At 26.2% G+C, this 23,199-nt stretch overlaps 1 protein-coding gene across 1 annotated transcript in view; it reads left to right on the plus strand.

Annotated features, from left to right (window-relative positions):
- fw (CUB and Sushi multiple domains furrowed) overlaps positions 1 to 23,199 on the plus strand; it is a 365,438-nt gene that overhangs the window by 323,528 nt on the left and 18,711 nt on the right. Inside the window, exons 4-12 of the mRNA XM_075374311.1 lie at positions 1,464 to 1,673; positions 3,437 to 3,532; positions 5,347 to 5,469; positions 9,583 to 9,873; positions 12,608 to 12,757; positions 16,653 to 16,829; positions 18,107 to 18,286; positions 19,604 to 19,722; positions 20,915 to 21,155. Coding sequence (XP_075230426.1) covers positions 1,464 to 1,673; positions 3,437 to 3,532; positions 5,347 to 5,469; positions 9,583 to 9,873; positions 12,608 to 12,757; positions 16,653 to 16,829; positions 18,107 to 18,286; positions 19,604 to 19,722; positions 20,915 to 21,155 — 1,587 coding nt within the window. The remainder of the gene's footprint in view (positions 1 to 1,463; positions 1,674 to 3,436; positions 3,533 to 5,346; positions 5,470 to 9,582; positions 9,874 to 12,607; positions 12,758 to 16,652; positions 16,830 to 18,106; positions 18,287 to 19,603; positions 19,723 to 20,914; positions 21,156 to 23,199) is intronic.

The raw sequence follows: 23,199 nt of genomic DNA on the forward strand, positions 1-23,199 counted from the left end.
ATGAGTGTATGAAACTTTCCATTATTTTCACAAGGAAAACAGATTATGAAGTTCCAGTAGAGCTTCATGATACATACTGTGTATTACTTTAAAAAATATATTCTGATATTCTACTAAAAGGTTTTTCATGTCATCGCATTTTGTAGAAAAATGAAGCAAATTAATTTATTATTGAAAGTTAATTTTAGCTGTTGACATCATACAAAATGGAATTGGATTATCAAAACCTACTGGATGAATTTTTTATCTTAATTCAAATTCAAAAAATTGTTCTTCCTCTCCAACTTAAAATTAACTTTTCAGAATTTATTTGTTTATTACATTTTTATCAAAAAGAAAATAAGAGTATATAATTATAAGCTTCTAAAATTTGTAACTTTTTTTTGGGAAAGATATTTTTATATGTACAACAGGGACCTGAAGGCATGTGTTTTTTGTGATTAACTCACTTATTATAAGCTTTAATACATTTCATGAGAACAAAATAAAAGTGGAATTTTTAACAACTTTCAAAGCAAAAGCTTTTTTTTCTATATTACACATTTAACGCCCAGCCACCCCTGTCAAAAAAAGTTTTTGTGATTTTCTCACTGAGAGTAAATTTAAATAAAGTAATTTTAAGTCAAAATGAACAGAATAAAATTTGAGATGGATTTTATGAAAAATATTTTCTTGATTTGATAATAAAAAGGAGAATATCCTCTGTGATAAATAAAAGTTGATAAATGTTCGAAAACTAGTTCAGAGAGTTCATAATTATAAGATGGATTTTTTCACAGAATCTCATAGACCTCTACACTACACTAAAAATTTCAACATTAAAATATTTTATTTTACTCAAAAAATATGAGTTATTTAAACAAAAGTTATCCTAATAAAACAAATAGCTCATTTTTCCTTAAAAAAAAAAAAAAATACTAGCATGTCTTTTTCAGGAAAAATATTAAACCATAATATTCTTGTTCATAACAACATTTTTTTTTAAAATGAGTTTTTAAAATTTTAAACTCATATTGCATTTCTTGTTGAAAAATTAATTTATTAGGCTGTTTTTTTTTAACTTTGTTACATACATATACTAATCCTTTTCTTGTTTCATTACACACAGTTAAATAATTTATTTTTTTAACTGTGTTACTTTGATCCCAGCAAATTTTAATCATGGCAAGATTTAACTAAATTTTTCTCAGATTTCTACTTATATTGTAAGTTTAAGTAACAATCCTGTAAATATTCACTAATTGGTTGCTCAATTGAATTTCAGTGACAGTGAAACTCAAATACAAATTAGAATGTTGAATAGTTAAGTCGTAATATCAGATATCTAATCATTATTTAAATAACACTGCAGATGAAATAGTAAATATTTACTTCTTATATTAGGAGGCACCTAAAGATATTAATTTCTTTCCTTCTATTTATGTTTTATATGAATATTATAAAAAATCTCTTCCATGTTTCAGGAACAAATGTTGCAATACGCCGACCTGCCAACCAGTCAACAACTGTACGTGGTGGATCAGCAGGTAATGCTAACGATGGAGAAAAAACAACTGTCCATGATGGACGCCGATGTACAGAAACAATGAAAGAAGCTTCTCCCTGGTGGCAGGTAGACCTTCTAAGACCATATCCTGTTAGAGTCGTGAGGGTTACCACCCGTGGCTGTTGTGGTATGATTTTTTTAAATTCTTTATATCAATATTCATTCATTGATTTATGTAAATTAAATTGTTATACATTTTTTTTGGTAATCTTAAAAAAAGTTAAAAATCTTTATTTTTATTATTTTTTCAACAGTGTAGCTTTGAATTATTTCCTAGTATTGCTGAATTATTTGACTTTCCAAATATTATAAACCTCTTTTTAAACTAGAAATTCCAAAAACCCTGTTATTTCTATCTTCCAGTAAGAAGGAGATAGCATCAGTTCATCAAGCATCTATTGAAATAAGATCCACGAAATATAATCAGAAAAAAGGAAATTTAATTTCTCTTTTTAGTGCAGTTTGGGTTGACCAATTAATTAATCAAGAAATTCTCATGAATTTTTATAATTGAGAGAATACCAAGAATTAAACTAAAATTTCATTAAAGAATTCTCAAAACACTTTTAAAAAATAGACATTTTTAAAAAAGGAAAGTTTATTCATTTTTATTAGGAAATTGAAATTGTTTATTTTTTTGTTATATACAATACAAAAGGTAATTTTTAGGAAGTTGATTTGCCATTTGAGTTGATTTGGTACTGTAGTATGATGAATTATAACCAGATAAATAGGGATGCACTTGTAAATTTTCCAGTACTGGAACATTTAATTTTGTTTTATAGTAGATCACAAGAATATGGTCCATTGACATATACAGTTGGCTCTTAACAATGTTATGAAAAATGCACATTCATTTCAATTTTTACATAGATAAGAACCAAAACTCATTTTTTTCATGTCTAATATTTCATATTTTTTCATGAGTTAGATTTTTAGTGGCTTATTTTGTTGCCATTAGTCTATGGATGTCCAAAAGCAAAGACTATTTTCGTGCAGTCAGATATTTATAACTTAGGTTAAATTTTTTATCAGCTTAAAGTTATAACAAATTTTATGTGAGGTTAAATTTTTTTTCCCTAAAAAGCAGTACCGGAATGGCATTCAGACATTCTCTGGCACTAATGAACTCCTACAGTAAAAGATTACAAGATAACTTAAAGGTCAAGATGACCTGAAAAAAGGTGTTGCAAATAAAATACTAATCATTCTATGTTACTCATATTAGAAATAAGCATATTAGTTACTCATTTATTAATCTTATAAACATAAAAGTAATGGAATTTGGAAATTTATATCCATTACTTTTCATAAAAAATAAAATAATAATTAAATTTCTTTTTCTATTGGAAAGCACAACATTGCCTCACAATAGGTAATAAGCCCAGAAGACATTCAGTAATTGGTGTAATTCTATATCAGACCAAATTGTCCGAAGGTTATCCTTTAGAAATCAAAGTATAATATTTCAATCTGATTAAAAGTAACTGTATCATTAATTTCAATTGAATCAAAATGCACTACAATCTAACAACAGATAACTGTTAACTGGTAACTCATATTTATACGAGTATAATTTTTTAAACCTTTGAAAAGTAAAATTTTATTTTTCATATCATTATTTAATTTGCTTTTCAAAATTATAAATTTTAAAATACTCTAGCATTTAGCAGTATTATTACTTTTCAGATTAAAAATAAAAATAATATTATATTATCTATAATATGTTCTTTAGTTTTCCTTTTAATAACGGAAGAATTTTTTTATTACATTCAAATTTTATAATATATGTTGTACTCGTTATAATTTTTATTGTACTCTTTTAGTAATTATTACTAATATTTTTTTAACTGTCTTTTATATCTTTAAATTATATTCCTGTTTTTTTAGGCCAGCAGCCACTTCAAGATATAGAAATTAGGGTCGGTAATAGTAGCTCTGAACTTCAAAGAAATCCATTATGTGCCTGGTATCCAGGAACAATTGGTAAGTTAACTAAATATTTATATATAATTTTTTTATAACAATAATAATTTACATGAATCTGAGCCTGAGCAGAAAAACCCACATAAAGTTATACATTAGTCCTATATATTATCAAACAATAAAATCCATTACCTGCAATGACTTTTGAATCAAAGGACAGTGAAAAATCATATTTCCTTTTATTTCATCTTTACAATTATTAGCAATAATAAGAAGAGTTGTAAGAAAATCTTAATAATTTACTTGCTGCAGTGTTATTTTACTATTTCTTTTACAAATTCAGTGGGTAGAAACAAAGTAAAATGTACTAATTAAACTTCTGAAAAAAGAAATAATCTGAAATATAAGATATCTGTGCATAAATGATTTTGATTTTCAAAAATTTTAAACACAAATAATTTCACTCATGAGTGAGTTTGTGCTAAAATAAATTAAATTTTCAACAGTAAACAGGAAGGTTAATGTGTATGATAATCAGTTGTACTTTCAAATTACTTAATTGTTTTATTATTTATTTTGGGCATATAAAATAATAAGCTTAATTTTTAAGTTAAGTAATTTTTCTATTTTATTGCATTAGCTGATTTAAAAATTAGTTGATACTTATGCAATACCATATTACCATACATTTATTCAAATAGAAATAAGTTAATTAATTAATTTAATTTAATTATTTTAATTTAGGGTAAATCTACGCTTAATAAGCTTCAATTTGATTTATAATACCATGTCTGTAATATATCTATATCACCTATTTGCATCTGAATAAATTAACAAAAAAATTATTTAAATAAGTGGATAGATTTAAATAAATAAATTCATTAAACAACAGGACAAAACAAGAACATTTTAAATTACAACACTCAAAACAAAAAGATTCTTCCAAAGAAGCACTTTTCAGAACTAATTAGCAGCATCTTCTTCAATCAATTTACCAGTAACACTATTGAATAAAATTTTATAAATCACCTCATACAATCAGGGCATACATACACACACACACACACACACACACACACAACCACAACATACAGCACATAAAGTCAAATTCTCAACACCCTTGAATTACATGAAAATTAAACACACAAAAACTTTTACAAAAACGAATATTAAATGAACAAATATAACATACAACAAATATATTATTCAGTTATATACTTAAAGATTTTCCTAACCTTTCTGAGACAGGTGTAATATTAACTACAACACTGCTGCTAGTAATTCCACTAAAGAATGCACTGCTGATTTACCCAAAAAATTCTACAAAAGAAAGAATCCATTATTTTGTGAAATATGTAATGTTTAATCTAAATGATACAGATAAATTATATACATTACAGATAAAAATTATTGAATTGATTAGTGCACCAGTTGTTGACTGTAAATCTTACATATGTGTTATTTTCTTTAAAATAAAAATTTTATTATAATTTTCTCATAAGTTCCATTTAAATTATTATGATTTATTTTTTTTAATTTTGATTATGAGATCAATCAATGTACAAAGGAGAAAGTAATTGCTGTAAAAAGTATATGTAAGACCAATCTGTGATACAGCTGACAACCACTATTCTACAATAATTAATTTTCTTGTGTTCAACTGCTTAAAATCTTTGTATCCAATATTTCAGAATTTGTTTCTATCACTCTAGCAACATCAAAAATTGATTGAGACTACATAACATAGTAATAAGGGGATTAAGCTGTGTTTATCTCTTGTTGATTATAATTCTTAACAGCTGATAGTTTTATTTCATAACTTTCCTTTAACTCTTACTGTAATTTTATATTTTAATCATTTTTCTGTTTTGCAGAAGAAGGAGTTACTAAAACATTTACATGTGCAAGAACACTTATCGGTCAACATGTGTTCTTACAATTAGTTGGTGTTGAGGGTTCTCTGTCACTATGTGAAGTAGAAATTTTCACAACAGATGGTATGCTATAGTGATTATTACAACTTTATTATATTAGATATATAATATGCTAGTAGTTATTAATCAATTATTTATATTTATGAATTATTCTTTTTTTAATTTTATACTTAATATGGATGTTCTGGTTTTTTTATGAAACTGTGTAGTGTTCAGACTAATAATTTGATTATAATATAGATATTAATTACCAAATCTTCCACATCTTTTGATTATCATAATTTCTTACTGTATAGTATGTATTTAAATAGGTTATGATTTTTAAGCACAACCTTTTAAAAATTAGAAAATTTTACATCATTAACCCTTAATTTTAGTACAATTTTTGAATTTATATTGCATATTTCATATTAACTGCGATTTCAGAATTTACAACATGCACATTTCTAATATATTTAAATGTATTAACATTAATTTATAAGTGAATATAGAAAACAAAATAGATTTGTCTTGTTACTAACAGACTACATATAGAAACAAATTATTGGGTAATTAAACTAAACCCACCGGGGTTGGTTAATGGTGGTTAATGCATCTTCCCAAATCAGATGATTTGGAAGTCGAGAGTTCCAGCGTTCAAGTCCTAGTAAAGCCAGTTATTTTTCCATAGATTTGAATACTAGATCGTGGATACCGGTGTTCTTTGGTGGTTGGGTTTCAATTAACCACACATCTCAGGAATGGTCGAGCTGAGAATGTACAAGACTACATTTCATTTACACTCATACATATTCTCATTCATCCTCTGAAGTATTATCTGAACAGTAATTACCGGAGGCTAAACAGGAAAAAGAAGGGTAATTAAACTAACAATCAATCTACAGATATTAAACTAACAATACTACAGGTATTTGTCAGTGACTTAATGCTCATGAGGGCTTCCCTGATGGCTCTCTCCACATTCATATTCAAATGACTTTATGGTTGAATTTTTGTCCATCTGTAAAAGTAAGATAATGAGTTTGACAATCTATTATACAAGAACATCATATTATGTATCTGAAATGCATGTCATTCAGGAATATATCATTCAGTCAAAATAATTATGAAAGCTTTTCCAAATTTTTATTTGTAAAAATTTTAAGAACGTTAACGGGAAGTAGTAGTTCCCTTCTAGTAGAAGAAGTAATAATGGGTAACAAGAATAAACAGAATAAAAAAATGCTTTACTGTCAGTGTAAAATATTGATTATTTTTTTTCAATTTTGAATTGACAACGATATGATATCAAATGTCTTCTCAACCCTATGTCTAAAACTGGGTAATCTGTATTAAAGCTTAAAATAACTTTCAAAATTAATATTAATGATCCCTGATAGCTAATACTGATTAAGAAATTATTCATAAAGTTTGGTATATTTGCCTTTCCCAAACAGATAAACTGACACAATTATGAATGCAACATCTATAGTAGGCCCTATGTGTACCCTTAACAACAAATAAAATTTCAGTAACAAAAAAAGTCAAATATATGAAAAAATATTCTAAACAGAAATTATTCAAAATCTTCTGAATATTAAATCACATTAATTAATATTTTTTAAAGTTATATTCAAGTTAGGTAAAAATGATTTCTAATTAAGAGTGGGATCCCAATATTTTTTTTGTTCTAAAAATTATCTTATATTCTCTGTATCCATATATATCCAGATAGAACTGGTATATATTAAGTATTTTTATACAACAGAAAGGATTGCATTAATTTGCTGACATAGACAATCTGTACCAACTTTTATTATGGCTGTGAGGTATGTAAAGTGCGAGTTACAAGATGCACTAGAGTAGCTTTCTATGAGACTAACAAAGCTCATTATACAACAGCCAACCCCAGTAGTGAACAGAGTAATGATATTAATTATAAGGCTGAATATAACCCACACATCAGTGAGCTTCAAATCTGATATGTAATATTATATTTGGTTCAGTGAAGGAGTGGGAAACCACTTCATTCCACTTTCTCTAGTAAGCCTGACATCAAATATTGATTATCTTGAGAATGAGAGTTTTTATGAGTTTTGTCAAACCACCTACATCCATAAAGAATGGCCTCTAACAGATACAAACTAAGCTCAATTTTGAGTCAAAACCTACTCACTTAATCTACAAATTTCATTAAAATAAAAAAAAACAAAAAATAGTATACCTGATAAGACTGGCAAAATTTTATCTTTATATATATAAAATTTCATTAAATTTGATTTTATATACCTCTGAACTAATTCAAAATATTATTTTAATTTATGTTATAATCTATCTACTAAAATACATAATTGAAGTAGAAAATAATCTCTTACCTTATATTTCCAAAATATTTTTTAAAAACATTAATGGAAACATTTTCCCATATGGATGAAAAACATTGACGCTGAGTATAAAAAAGTTGTTATGATAATTATTAACATTGAATATTTTCTATGTAATAAATATTATACGTATTTATAGTATAATAAAAAATTATGCAGAATAATGTATTTATGAGTTAGGCTACTGAGATTTTATTTATATAACAATGGAATTAATTAAATTTATGTAATTAATTATTTAAATTCCAGATGCGATTATTTCATTTTTTTAATAAACTGCTCACTGTGTGACTAGAATAAAATTAACCTAACTGAAAGACATGAGATATTATGACATTAAGGGGATCATAGAAAGTAATATATACTACTTATTAAATCAAATTTGTTTTAATATTTTACTCATTTATTTGTTATTTATTATTATTACCATTGCCTTTAATAGGTTTTATTATTAGATAATGGCACTGTGTTTAATTAAATATGAAATTAATTTGTTCAAATGTTAATCTTTTCATGGATTTATATTTATAGAATTTATTGATGTTTACTTGACATTAATTACTAAATTTAATAAAATTACTATTACTCATTAATCGCATATTTTTTTTTTTTGCTTTATAATGTTGTTTTAAAGTAATAGTACTTATTAAAGTATTATTTATGAAACACATTAACTTCTGTAGAATCATGAGAATAATCAGACAAATCCCTCCAGGAAATTTTCAAGTTATACTAACATCAACAATAGAGGAACAAAAAAAAACCATTAGAGATTTGTAGTCTTTAATTTAATAAGCAACTAATCTCCTACAACAGATTCTATTTATTTATGTGTTTTCTTTACTGTAAATTTTAAAGTGAAAAAAATAGTTGTAGATTAACTGTATTGATATTTCTATTAAAGACCTGGAATATGACATTTTTGTGACTTCAGCCAGCAACATTTAAATAAACTGTACTCAATTTAACAAATTTGATAAAAATCAGATATTTAACTGGATATTCTGTGTACATAATCTGAAATTGAATAAAATGTTCATCAGAAATAGTCATCACACTGCAATTATTTTTATATCATATATAATTATACTCTTGGAGAAGCCCAAGAGATTTCCTTGTTCAGAATGTTCTTTAGTGGTGTTCTACCGAACCTGTTTAATCAAACCAATCATTTGAAAGTCATGATATCAACACTTATACATACCTATTTTTTAGGAGTATCATGATCATTAGAATGCATTTATTGGAAATTTTTTTGGGAATGTAAAATAGAAATAAATAAACAACTGTGAGAGAAAGCAACAAAAATACAGTTGACAACTACAAATATTTTGTATTATTTTGTAACACTAATTAATTTTTTCTATGGATATCTTTACAACATCAGAGAAGGGTTAATTTATCAGAACTTTCTTTATTTGAGAGCTTAATTTAGATGTGTCTAATGCCTAACATAGAAACTATAACTATAAAAACAAAGCATGTCACTTAATCAATGCAAAGATTATGGAAGTCTGAATGTGTTCAATCAAGGAGACCTATATTAAGCCTTTCCTTATTTTAAATATGTGAATGAAAGTTTGTTTGTAATTACAATTACTTATTATTCTTGTTCCCTTGATGGTCATAGTCACTGATGAACTGTTAAGCTTTGTTTCTATAGATCTGGTGTTGGTGTTAATAAATTCTATACCAAATAAGTACATTTTGAAAGATATTGCCTAAAGATCATTTTTACACCACTGGTTTTTACAACACATTTAATATTTTTTATTTTTAATTTTGAGTTAATTACAACTACCATCTTTTCCAGAGTTTTCAAATGACAGGTGTGCACCGGTCGGAGTCGGAGAAGAAACTCAGTTGGTGGCATTTGATAGAACATGTTATGAATTCAATATTGGTAAAGGAAGCAGTTTTGAGGAAGCTAGAGAACAGTGCAAAAAACACGGTGGAGATCTGGTTCATGGATTACGAGGTGTTCATAATACATTTTTATTGGCTGAGCTTGAAAGACGAAAATCAAATCTTAAAACCCAATTAGTTTGGATTGGAGCACAACGTGAACCTGGTTATACGTCACGTACTTGGAAATGGGTGGATGGTAAATGAATTTTTAAGAAATGTTAATTGAATTTAAATTTAAGTTAGTCCTAAGCAATATGTGTATATTACTGTAATGAAAGTTTTTTTAAAAATTGTTTTATTCATCTTGTTTCTTTGACCTGAAAATCAACATTTCCATTCTGCATTACTCTTTTTGTGAACAATCGTGTTTACTAATCATTTTCTTTTTTTTCAATTCAGAAACAATAATATTAATGTTTGTTATAATTCAGTTTTTATTTTTTAAATTTATGTTTTAATATTTTTAAAATTTTAGAACTTATTAATACACACCTTTGAAAGTAAAATAATTTTTCTTCCAGAATAAATTATCACAAGTAATTTCATTCTTGGGATTACTGGTAATTTATAGGCAATTTTATTCTGAAAATGAGTTATCAATTTTAAAATGTGCAGTCATATTTTTTCATTCTTATCAATGAATAATAATAATATTTCTCATTAGGTGTTCTCTTTTAATCATAATTAATTTTCATACCTTTCTAAATAGTTTTTTCTTTTACTTACTCATTCTTCATTTCTTGATCATTAAACCTCAAGGATTATGTACAGTGATAATTTTCATTTATATTCATATTTGAAAGACTTTATTTTGAGCTTTTTTTATCAAGTTTCCTAGGATTTCACTCAAACTGAAATCAACTGGCTTATGAAGGAACCACCTAGAATCCTACTTTACTTTATCATCTTTAAAGTTAAATTTTCTGTATGAATTTCTTACAATTGATCATAATATACTCCTCATTGTGTGTGAATGTGCTCATTTATACATGAAATTTAACCCCTAATCATAATTTAAAACCACAAGCACATATGAGGAGAATGATGTTAACAGTCATAACATTATATCATATTTCTGTTCATATTGACTGACTGAGTTTTACAGTAAAATTTGTACTGTTCTTCTCTGTCTTAATATTATCAACAGTGGACATTAAGGATTGAAGGGATCCCCATTATGCAAATAATGAACAAAAACAGTTGAGAAAGATGGTTATATGTCTTGAGATTAAATTATTAAATTAGTTTCTTCAAAGAATACAAGTTTACTTGAGAACAGACCAACAGAGCCTTTTGCTGCTTGTGTAGAAAATGATTTAAGGAAAATTATTGCTTTTTCTACTTTGAGACAATTAGGATTTACATTATTCATTCTTTCTCTGGGTTCTTTGGTTCTTTGTTTTTTACACTTATTAATTCATGCAATCTTTAAATCTCTTCTTTTTTGTGTTCTGGATTTTTATTCATTGCTTTTTTTGGCAATAAAAATATTTGTTATATGAGGGGGGTTTAGTTGAGCAATGTCCCTATATAAGTGTAATGTTTTGTTTTTTTTTAATTTGCTTATATGTATTTCCTTTTTTCTGGGTTTTACTCTAGGGATTTTGTTTTGGAGATATATATGACCAGTTTTTTTTTAAATTTAATTAACCTTTTGATTGGAGGCCAACTATACTTGTACAAAAAAAAGATTACAGAAAAAATACAAAAAAAAGAGAAAGATTTATACAAAAACTATAAAAAAAATTAATATAAGGGAAAAAAATAATAAATTAAACAAAATCTATAAATAAAAGTTAATCCAACTCAAAAAAAAAAAAAAGATGAAAAAGTTATTATATTGTTTAGATTGTATAAATTATATCATAAAGATTACTTACTGTTTTCATAAATAGATTTAATATTGATTTTTTTTTTAATTTAAATTATATCATGCTTTATATTGTGACTGTTGTCCTATGTTAACTTTTTACTGGTTCACACATTATGGAGATTAATTTCAGTAAATTTTTTAATCTGTTGGTTTTAGTAATTAAATAACAATAATAATATATAGTACTGTCTAAAAATAAGCTTTTATGAATGTTGGCATACATACACATCCTTATGACCGCAAGGTTCTGTCACCTGTACTAACCGAAATGTGGATTGGAGGGAGAAGTAAATAATTTCCTGACAGTAAAACAACCAGATTAAAAATTTTTTATACAATGTTAATTAATAATTTAATAAATTTCATCCTATCAGCAGAATAAAATTATTTATTAAAGTTAATTTTTTATACTTGCTGCTTTTACTTTTTCTGTTAGTACATTTAGTGCTTTTGAAGAGATCTCCAATACATCATTGCTTTATTATCAAATTTAATAAAAATTTAATCTTAAGTATTAAAATTATAGAAAGATATATTTATCACTTCAGTCACTAACATAAAAAAATTATGTGAATGTAAAGATTTTATATCAATTTTTATTTTAAAAAAATATTGGATGAAATGGTAAACCTACTTCCCTATAATTACGATAATTAAATTAAATTTAAAAAAAAATAAATATTCTGATGAAAGTGGGATCTTTGTGAAAATATTAATGGGGAAGAAAATAAGTGTAAAAAATTAATTTTAATAAATAATATTTTTACAATGGTTTCTAGACAGAATTAATGCAACATATTTTAAGCCCTTTAAGGAAAACCATTGTGTGTGTGTGTGTGTGTGTGTGTGTGCTGATTTTTTTAGCCTTAAGTGAGATTAATCATCCTGAATAAATAATCTAATTTTTTATTATATTGCAATAATTTAATTTTAACACATTTTTATTTTCATTTAAGTACAACACACAAAACACATGCAGAAGAAAATTAATTTCATTGAAGTAAACATGTAGTACTTAACATATGTAAATTAATCCAGTGGTTTGTTTATTTTACAGGTGAAGTTATTGCAAAACCAGCCTGGGGAAAAGATCAACCAAATAATTACAATGGTGAACAGAATTGTGTTGTGTTAGATGGAGGAAGAAATTGGCTTTGGAATGATGTTGGTTGTAATTTAGATTACTTACACTGGATTTGTCAACATAGTTAGTATTTAATTTTTTTTTTAAATACTGTTCACTTATTGTTTAGATATAATTAAAAGGAAGAAAGAACTCTACCAAAACATAGAACTTTCAAGAAAATTTTCTCATCATGCATAAAAAAATTGGTTTTTCAATGTTTATAAATTCTTCTTATTACCACGGCAAACAGAATAATTTAAGCTTTAGTAATATGTACTCATTGTACTCCTAAAATTTGGCTCACCATCAATTTTATTTTCCAAAACCTCTCAAAGAAAACAAGTTTATTCATCAAAGAAAATTGTTTTTTAACTTTTTTATAAAATGTTCCTAAATTATTACGAGTAGAAATTATTTAACATGTACTCATTTCACTATCCGTCTTGGTAGAAAAAATAAATTTAAAGAGGTTTAAATTAATCACTTAAACACAATACAATATTATAATTGTTAAAATTGAACTGTTTTTAATTTATGTACTTGTATAATGATGTAATTTTTAAGATTTAAAAATTTCTCATTTTGGTAGTTTAAAATTGTTATAATATATTGTATAATTTTAATCACAGCAGTGGTACTTAACTTTCCATTAAAATGTGTGTGTATATATATAATATATATATATATATATAAAACACAAAAATGTTACATGTTTCTAAGGAAGCACAAAAAAGTTATAAAAAAATACAATTCCATTTAGTTTAATCATATTTGTCATGTTAATTAATTAGTTCAACAATGAACTTAGAGATGAATTAAATAAATGTTAGGAATAGCACTGTTTATAAAATATTTTGTCCTATTAAATTATTTTCCAAGATAGTTTTGATATCTAAAAAAAATTTCATGCATTTTTACAAATTATTGGTCAAAAAGAGTTCCTGTTTTTAGAAAGATCTTGCTGAAAAAAATTATTGTATTTTTTAGCAAGCAAATAAAAAATTTCAAAGGATTTTTTTTATTTGAAATTTATCTGGATCATTTATTATATTGAGAAACATTTTTAAACTGATGTGCATGATAGATTTTCCATTAAAATTACAATTAAGTGTGTGTAATACTATTGTGTTATTCTGTTGAAAAATTCTGATATTACAAATAAATGATTGGAACATTCGAATAGAAATTATTATTTTTAATTTCATTCAGTTGGTGTGAACATAAGTGAGTTGTTAGGCACAAAAATACTCTATACTATACGGATTGAATAGTGTATCTTACAATGATTCAGTTACTTCTCAAATCAAACTGTGAAATGTTTATTATAATCCAAACAACATCAAAAGAAATATTTCATGGGAACACCACTGTCTATTCTATTTTAAATACTGACTATTCATTCTTTATTGAATGATATAAAAATAGGCTATAACACATTCTGTAAAGAGTGTAAATTACCTCTTTCAGATATTCTAGTTATTATTATGATATTTTTAGTTATATAAATTGTTAACCGCTTTACTATTTTTAAGACACTACCTAGTTATTAAATTTTTGCTTTGTATAATTTTAATACTTTAATTCCCTAATCTTTTTTTAATAGTATCTTCTACTGTTAATTAATATATTTATTTAAATACATCGTGTTGAACAAACTGAGAAACAGGGTTTCGTTTTTCAACATAAAAAGCTACATTTTCTAAATAAAACATATTCAACGAGCTAAAGTTAGGAATAAAATGCTAATAAATATAGAAAACTTAAATTGTAGAAACAGTAGAAAAATTAAAAAAACTTCATCTGTTAATAGGAGAGTTTTATACATCTTGTTCCAAAATGCGAATGAAATCTTTGTTGGCAGTTTAGATAACTTTTGTTTGTGAAAAATATTATTCTGAAAATTCAGTGCTTTCAAAAGCACTAACCTTGGAAAACAAGAAAAAAGTAAAAAACAGTAACTTGCACTTTCCCTTTGTACAGAATAACAACTTTTAATATCCTTATAACATAGATTTACAACACCTGGAATATATCTGTGGGTGTAACATCCTTGAAATTGAAAGGTCTAAGGTAAAAATAAAATGCCTACAGCTTTAATTTAATAGACCAGTTCCTGTAAATAACCAAAGCTGAAAAATACTGGGTCTAGTTTTATTACATTTTATTTCTGTTTATACATAACTAATGACTAAAGCTTGATGTCTTATAAACTATACATTTATGTGAACATCAAATTTTAATGTACATTTAAATATCATAATGTACAACTTAAATACATTCCCAAATATTTAGCAAAACTATCTAAAAAATAGTAATTTTATACCAATATTATTACTTTATTAACTTGTGTAACTGCTTCATAACCATTTCATAAAATCATAATTTTTATAAATTAATGTGAACTTAAATTTACTAATCAATTCTCTTTTTTATTTGTAATTTTGTAATGGTGCAGTGACAAGGTTTTTCTATTTTCCTTTGATCCTTCCAAGATCAAATGCTGGAGATGTTTCTTTTTGTAATATGTGGAATAGTAAACCTACAATTCCTCTTGTGATCTAATTAATTCCTCTTGTGATCTTTTTTTTTGAATAAAGCATTTAAAGAAATATAGTAGAAAAAAAGTAAAGATTTAAAAAAAAAAGTTTCAACCCTTGTAACAGAAGTTTGTTTTCTAATTAATGAAAATTTCCTCAGAACTATACCATTTACTATAAATAAAGTTACAATTAAAAGGGTATTTTAATTAATTAAGGAAGATCTTTCTGTTTATTTAACCTCTTGTTTTCATTATTATTCTCTCCTTTGTACAAGTACTGCAGCACATGATTTGGCAGTTCTATACCACTCTTCACAAATGTCAGTTATTTTTTTTATATTATATAGAATTGAGAAAAAAAGCTTTCTCTCGAATGTTAAGATGTTTGTCCGAACCTTATATAAACTGAATGTTATATAATGAATAACATTCATAAAAAAAGTCGAATTCAATAATTGAGAAACATATTTTCTTTTTATTTTGCTATTAGAAAGGATTTATTAACTGCAAATAAATTTACATTATTTTTTAGTATTTATTCAAGGGACTACAACAATTTCTTTTGCCTAAATTTTATGTTCAGTCTATATTAATACAATCAGTTTTCCTGCATTAATTTATATGGAAAATTTCGCTCAATTCAAATAATTATAATTTCTGTTTTGATAAATTTATACTGCTTTAACAACATATATATTTACAAGTATATAGCATTTGGGAATTATGTAGAAAAAACAAAATCAAATAAAACTTCTAAGTGCTCCAATTTATTTTGCATATCAGTATAGAATAAAAATATTTTTTTATTTGAATAGTTTTAAATAAGTTGATTCAGAGACTGACTGGCTATTCCAGCACTTCTAAGAAATGTATATTACTACTGTCTTTTTTTTTTTTTTTAATTCATCATATAAGCTTAAAGATTGTGCTTGGGTATATAAAATTGAAATTTTGTAGTGTATGAAAAATCCCATGCCTGACCAGGATTCGAACCCAGGACCCCTACGGTTGAATGGCAGAAACACTACCATTTTTCCACAGAGATCGGCAAAGTTGTGATTTTTTTTTAAAATCACAATGTAATTATTATTATCTATTTGTTTTATTTTTAATTTCTGATTAGGTTTTTGCATTAAATATTTTATTTTATTCTATTGTTTCTAATAATAGATGTTATAAGAACTGATAGTTTTAAAAAATAATACCATTAACTTCCAAAATTTGGAAGATGATTGTTAAAGTCTCTTGTCTTTCATCCAGAAGATTTTTGATTTGATTCCACTCAGGCTTGGCATTTTCTCATGCTATAAAATTCATTTTGTATCAGTAAAATAGAATAGGGAATCTATAATTGCATGAAGTCATATAGTTAGCACATGAAGAATAAATAAATACCTAAATTTTTTGTTCTAAATTTTATTTTTTGTTGATTTATAGCTCCTGCAATATGTGGAAGTCCTGATAAAGAATTAAATACAACAATACAAGGTACCGATTACAGTGTTGGAGCTTCAATATCTTATCATTGTCCGGAGGGACATATGCTTGTCGGTAGCGCAACTAGAACCTGTGGAGAGAATGGATTCTGGACAGGAATTGCTCCAACTTGTACATGTAAGTATATTTTTATAAATGCAGTATTTTCTTGTATAATATTTGATACAGTAAGATTTGTTCTATTTAATTATTTTGTTATTATAAGTGGGATATGATTTTGCCAATGGAAAAAAAAATTGTCTTGAAAAAAATTAGGAAAGAATTATGTAAACTCTCAGTGCACAATAGATATAAAAGTTAATTTTATAGTTCTTTTATTTATTTAAAAAAAGTTATTTCCATTAAGTTCAAGTAAAGATGTAACATAATTAATTATTAAAAAAATGTCAGCAATACAACTGTTGCATATAAATATATTATTGCAAAATATTTACCAAAAATTAACAAAAAAACTTACTAAAATTAATATGAATAATAACTGTACTGTATCTCTCATCATAGTCATGAAGAATTAAGGGAATGTTTTTATTTATGTAAAAGAAAATTTTGTTGTTTCTAGTAAATACAAAAATAAATTTTGCCTTTTTTCTTCCCTTGAATTATTTTATTTTAGTTCTTTCTTTGATTAAATGGAAGGTGATTTTATGAAAATATTGATGTTCAAAAATGAAAGTAATTCAAACAAACCAAAACCTCATTATTTTCATACGAATTAAAATTTGTTTCGTTTACTTTTTTTATTGAATAATCTATACACATTGATTCATAATTGTCTTTAATATTCTTCTTCCAATTCTTGATCAGAATGTGGATCTGTGTTCTTAAAATCTTCATATGTGTCTCTATTACTCAAACAGTTCATCTGTATTCCCATTGGAAAATAAAAAAATTAGGCAAGAATTGTGTAAACTTTCATTGGGCAATAAATATAAAATTTTATTTGTGAAGTAAATCTGAGCAAATCCAGATTCTGATTACAGAGAAGTAACATCTCTATCTTGTTTACCTACTAGTCAACTTCCTGATCTTCAAACAAAACTGACCATTTAATAAGAAGTAAACAGAGAGTTCTATTGAGTTGGTTTCAGATAGTGTTCATAATTCAGAAAAGATTCATTTTCTGTATATATCTTAGAATCTGTTTACTGTAGACTCAAAACAGTGTGGTTACTTTTATACATTTGGTATAACTTCCAACTACCAATGATTCAGACATAAAAGATAATAATGCCTGTGCCTTAGATAACATGTTACCTAAGGCACAGGCAGAAAAAATATATATTAAAAAAAAAATGTTAACTAAAAACTTTCTGTAACTAATCCTTCTTTATAGTTTTATTTTTTAAAAATCCCCTCTTTTTTAATATCTTGAATAACTGATTAACTGATTTCAGATGTTGATTGTGGTGAGCTTCCAACAGTAGAACATGGTTCGGTTATTTATGTGGAAAATCGTACTACACATGGGGCTGTTGCAAAGTTCTCATGTAGTCTTAATTACACCTTAATCGGTGAAGATAAACGTGTATGCGGAGATGAGGCCATTTGGACTGGTAAACAACCTCGGTGTCTGTGTAAGTATAATAGTCTGTTTTAACAATATATTTATGTTTTTATATTATTTTGTGATTTTATTGAGTATTACTGTTAAAATGAGATTTGTCTAGGCACAAGTCACGTATTTAACTGCATTGCATCACATACATACAAGAGAATGTAGGATTTTAAAAGGTATAAATTAAAATGTTACTTGCAGTTACTCTGTTATGTGTGCTATCTAACAAAATAAAAGAATTGGTATAAATTTTAAGAATAATAAAAAATAAAATTTAAGTAGAAGAATAAAAAAAATTGCTACTAAATTTCAATCAAAACATTCTGGGCAAGAAAATTTCAAATTTGTTTTTTTCATCAGAATGACAAAGCTATTTTATATTAATAAATAAGTCTAGCAGCAGAATATGATTATAAAAATTAATTTTTCATTTACTTGCAACTTATTATTCTCATTTTTTTTCTGTAGCATTTTCTTTATTTAGTACTTTTGGATAGACTTTTGGCATATTAGAATACATGAACGTGTATACATGAAAATTCAGATTAAAAAAATATTCGAAATTTTAAATATGGAGAGATATGTTTACCACCTATTATCAGTAACTTTGAGATTATTAATTTGAATTTTCCTGTTTACATTCACATGCTCTGACAAAGTAGACATCTTTATCAACGTGCTAAATGAAGAAAAAATAAATAATAAGTAAATAAAAATTACAAGTTTTAACTTTTATCTATCTAAGTTTATATATATATAAACTGAGAAAGCAAGAAAAGAAAAAAATACTGAAAAAAATACAAATCTCCCAAGACAGTTCTGATATTAAGTTTAACCAAGTCCAGATAAATACATATGTATATATATGTACATAAGCATCTACAAATTACTTAAAATAACAATTTAAATTTAAGTTTAATAGTAATAAAAGCTTTCATTTCAGTTACTTAATGTATTTATATTTAATTTATTTTTTTGTTTATGATTTTATTTATTTAATAAATGATTTTTGTGCGCCTGCATGGCCTAGATCCTGAGGTGCTGCCAAAAGTAGACGGCAATCCGTGTATTGGCCCCTGCGGCTCAATTTAGCCACTCTTGTATGGTGATATACAGAGTGTTTTTAACCATTTAACAGGAAAAATTTTGTAACATTTAATTCTTTACATATTAAGAATGATTAGAAGGCATAAATTTAAATAAAAATGGTAAAATTACAAATGAAGAACTATGAAAAATTTAAGTCTCATTTGGTTTTTTGTTATAGAGGTACACACATTCTCTATGGTATGTTATAATTTTTGTTCATATTTATAACCTACTTTTTATGTTTTAGTTGATTGGTGTCCAGAGCCACCACAAGGTGAAGGAGTTACAGTGTCTGTGTCAGGAAGGCGGACTGGATCTACAGCTACATATGCATGTCAACCTGGATTTATCCTTTTCGGACAACATGTTTGTATATTACATTTTATTTAATAGTAAATGTGAAATGTAGTTAATCCTCAATATCTGAAACTAATGGGAACTCCCCTTCTTTTTTTTATCCTTAATTCTTTTTCCCTAGGAATTGCATCAGCCAGCATACCAGCTACATGTGTATTGTTCCAGAGACAATACTCAATGGGGTAGATGCCTCCTTGAGGGCAAATCTGTTTTGAGATTCATTTCCCATGAAAATCATATAAAATCCGTAACTAGCAACTGATATGCTTCTTGGGTAAAGTTGAACCTCCTGTTTGTCCAATCTTTGACCTGTAGGGAAGCCTGTAACGACACGAGACATGGGTCAAATCACAATTTATATATAAAACACAATTTCGTTTTGTGACAGAAGGCTCAAGAAGTTAAAAGCTCAGTAAATTAGATATAAATTGGCAGGCTTATAAAAGACATCTTCTTATCTCTGGTGATGAAATTTGATTGGATAATTAATATTATAGAGGGTTTCAATACAGTTTTTACTGATATTTCCTAGTACTGTAACCTGTCATTTAATTTAAAGAATCAAAATAAAAACAGGAGATATGGAAATGTGACTTATCTGATACTGCAAACCACAGATATTGAACACCACTAATCAACCATAACTACTTCTTTTCACAAGTGCCAAGCTTCATGTCACATATCACTTCCAAAAACATTTAGATGAATTGCAGAGCACCAGATCCACTCATATTTAAATTTAATCTAATCTATTCTACTCCAATAGCAACAATTAAACATTTAGAAAATTCTTAATCTAGCTGGCACATTTTTTTTAATGTAATGTTATTTCACATTTATTCAGAACTAATTAAAATCATATAATAATTAATAAAAGATGCAATTAACCTTTACTTCATGCCTGGATTTTAAACTAAGTTTTAATCTATTATTAATGTTTGTATCATCAGTACCCATGACTAGTCTGCATAATTATGTTCTTCTACTGGTTTATGTTTGATTCTGAATGAATGCACCACTTGGGATTATTCTATATAGCCTTAGATTGTTTTTTATAGATGCACTTTATTTGTGAAATTTTTTATTTACTGGTGAAATCTAACAAAAAACATAATTTGTAACAATAAGCATTTAAATTCTCATTTATCTTATTAATTTATTAAGTTAAACTAAACTATCTCTTTTTATTTTAAAATTTCAGATATTAACTTGTGGATTAGGTGGAGAATGGTCAGGTAAAGCTCCAACATGTAAATTTGTAGATTGCAGAGCACCTCCAAACATAGATAATGGACGTTATACATTATTAAATGGTACAACAACACATGGTAGCATTGTGGAATACACTTGTGATGAAGATTACTGGCTGGAACCACCGAATAGAAATAAATTAACTTGTATGCGTGAGGCTAAATGGTCCGAAGATGCACCTTCTTGTGAATGTAAGCATTACTTATTAAATTTTTTAAATTTATTGTATATTTATAAGTTAACATCTGTATAATAATTAATTTATTAAAAGTGATCCATTGCAGCTGAATGAATCAAACATCTGCATTGTAGGTTTTCAACTATTCTGTTATCAAATTATCAATTTTTTGATTAATGTAGTCTACCTAGCACAAGATTAATATTATGAACCTAGAAACATTTAACATACAAATTTTTACATGTTATTAACAACATTTTATTAGAGGAAAAAATATTAATTATACCAGAATTCAGTTAATATTGTAAGCAGATTGCCACTTTGTGGAGTTGTCTTGCAAGAGAACTTGCTTTAACTTTGCTTTTTCATACTACGCCATGAACATAATTATAGTTTGGCAGTTGCTCTTGTCTACTCAGAAAATTCCTAATTTAACATAGTTAGTTAAGACACAAGCTAATTAGTTCTGGTTTTGGACAAGATGGTATCTTGAGTTCCTAAGAGGCTTACAATTGCTCAAAATCTTCTCACCTTTCACCCACTTTTCCTTATCTTTGATTCTTTCTCCTCAGTGGAAGTGTCACAGGAATTGTTTGACCATACTGGCCACAGAGCAACTGCTTCCTTATTGATTGGGCTTATCTGAAGTTGCATAAAAGATTTTAATATTGGCTGAAGTACTTAACAGAGAAAACAAAGTCTTCCAAGACCATTATTTTTTACCTAATTAAATGAAAATTTGATTGGCAAAATATTACAATAACACAGCTAATCAAGACCAGTTAAAGGTATCTCTCTATACCTTTTACTGTAAAGCATAACATGCACAGGGTTATTAGATCAGTTTTACTGTCTCTAATGAATTATAAAAAAAGAGTTTTGGTAAACAGTTATTAAAATAAAATTGCTAAGAAAAATTCTGAAGAACTGTTTGTAAAAAAAATTAAAATAATAACATAAATCTAATAAATAATTATAAACTATCTAATAAAATTAGATACATATTTCAATTGTTATATAATAATAAATATGTTATTATTATTAGTATATATATATATATGCTAAGAAATTTAGGAAAAATAAATATTAACAAAAAAACTTGATAAAAACAAAAAAGAACCAGATGGTTCTGCTACACCTAGAATGTCTCAAATTATGAAAATAAGGATAAAATGTGAATGGCACCTAATAAACTGATTCCCTTTGACCACTGAAGTTAAAGAACATGGGTGCAGTTCACTGCAAAAAAAATCATACCTTCTTGACGGATTGGTAGGGTCTCTGCCATTCATCTGACTGATTGTGGGATCCCATTCAGGGTTGGCATTTTTTACACACTAAAAATTCATCTATCATCAGTAACTGTAACTGGACTGTTAGCCTGTAGTTACTTGAAAGAGGAAATAATAAATAATAATAATACTGTCCCGGACACAGAGTGATTTGGTCAGCATCTGGGCCTTTCATTTGGAAAGCCCTGGATTGAATTCTGACCAGGGTTGATATTTTTCATAAATTTCAAAAATCAGTTTCATATTTTTGTGACCAAGCTTATAATTTATATGGTATACTAAACATAATACTTAAATAAAATAATAAAATAAGATTAAAATAGAAGAAAAATATTTGTGTAACATTACAAAACGAAGAAGTATATTTAAAAACAAAATAACTTATGCAATCTCAATTTGCACAGTTCAAGTTGAAAACTGAAGTTGTCCTACATGTAGTCTAAACCACTTAAAATCTTCACTTAAGACTGTTCACCTTGCTATATCCTATATTATTTAAATAACATAAAACAAAATAAATGTTTTTCTCAAGAAAGAGAGACATCATAAAATAAACAACCATTATAGAGATATTTCTGATTCTAAACAAAATTTTGGTAAAATTAATTTTTAATATACTTATGATACAAAACTTTTTACAAAAATGTAATTAACTTACAACACTAAAAAACTATTACATGGCCTATTGATATACAAAAGACAATGCATGGTAAAACTCTGATGACAAAACACTTATTAAAACTCATAATCATTCACTGAACTTAA

Source organism: Lycorma delicatula, chromosome 8 (genome assembly GCF_047948215.1).
Source record: "Lycorma delicatula isolate Av1 chromosome 8, ASM4794821v1, whole genome shotgun sequence".
In the NCBI taxonomy this organism is placed as follows: domain Eukaryota; kingdom Metazoa; phylum Arthropoda; class Insecta; order Hemiptera; family Fulgoridae; genus Lycorma; species Lycorma delicatula.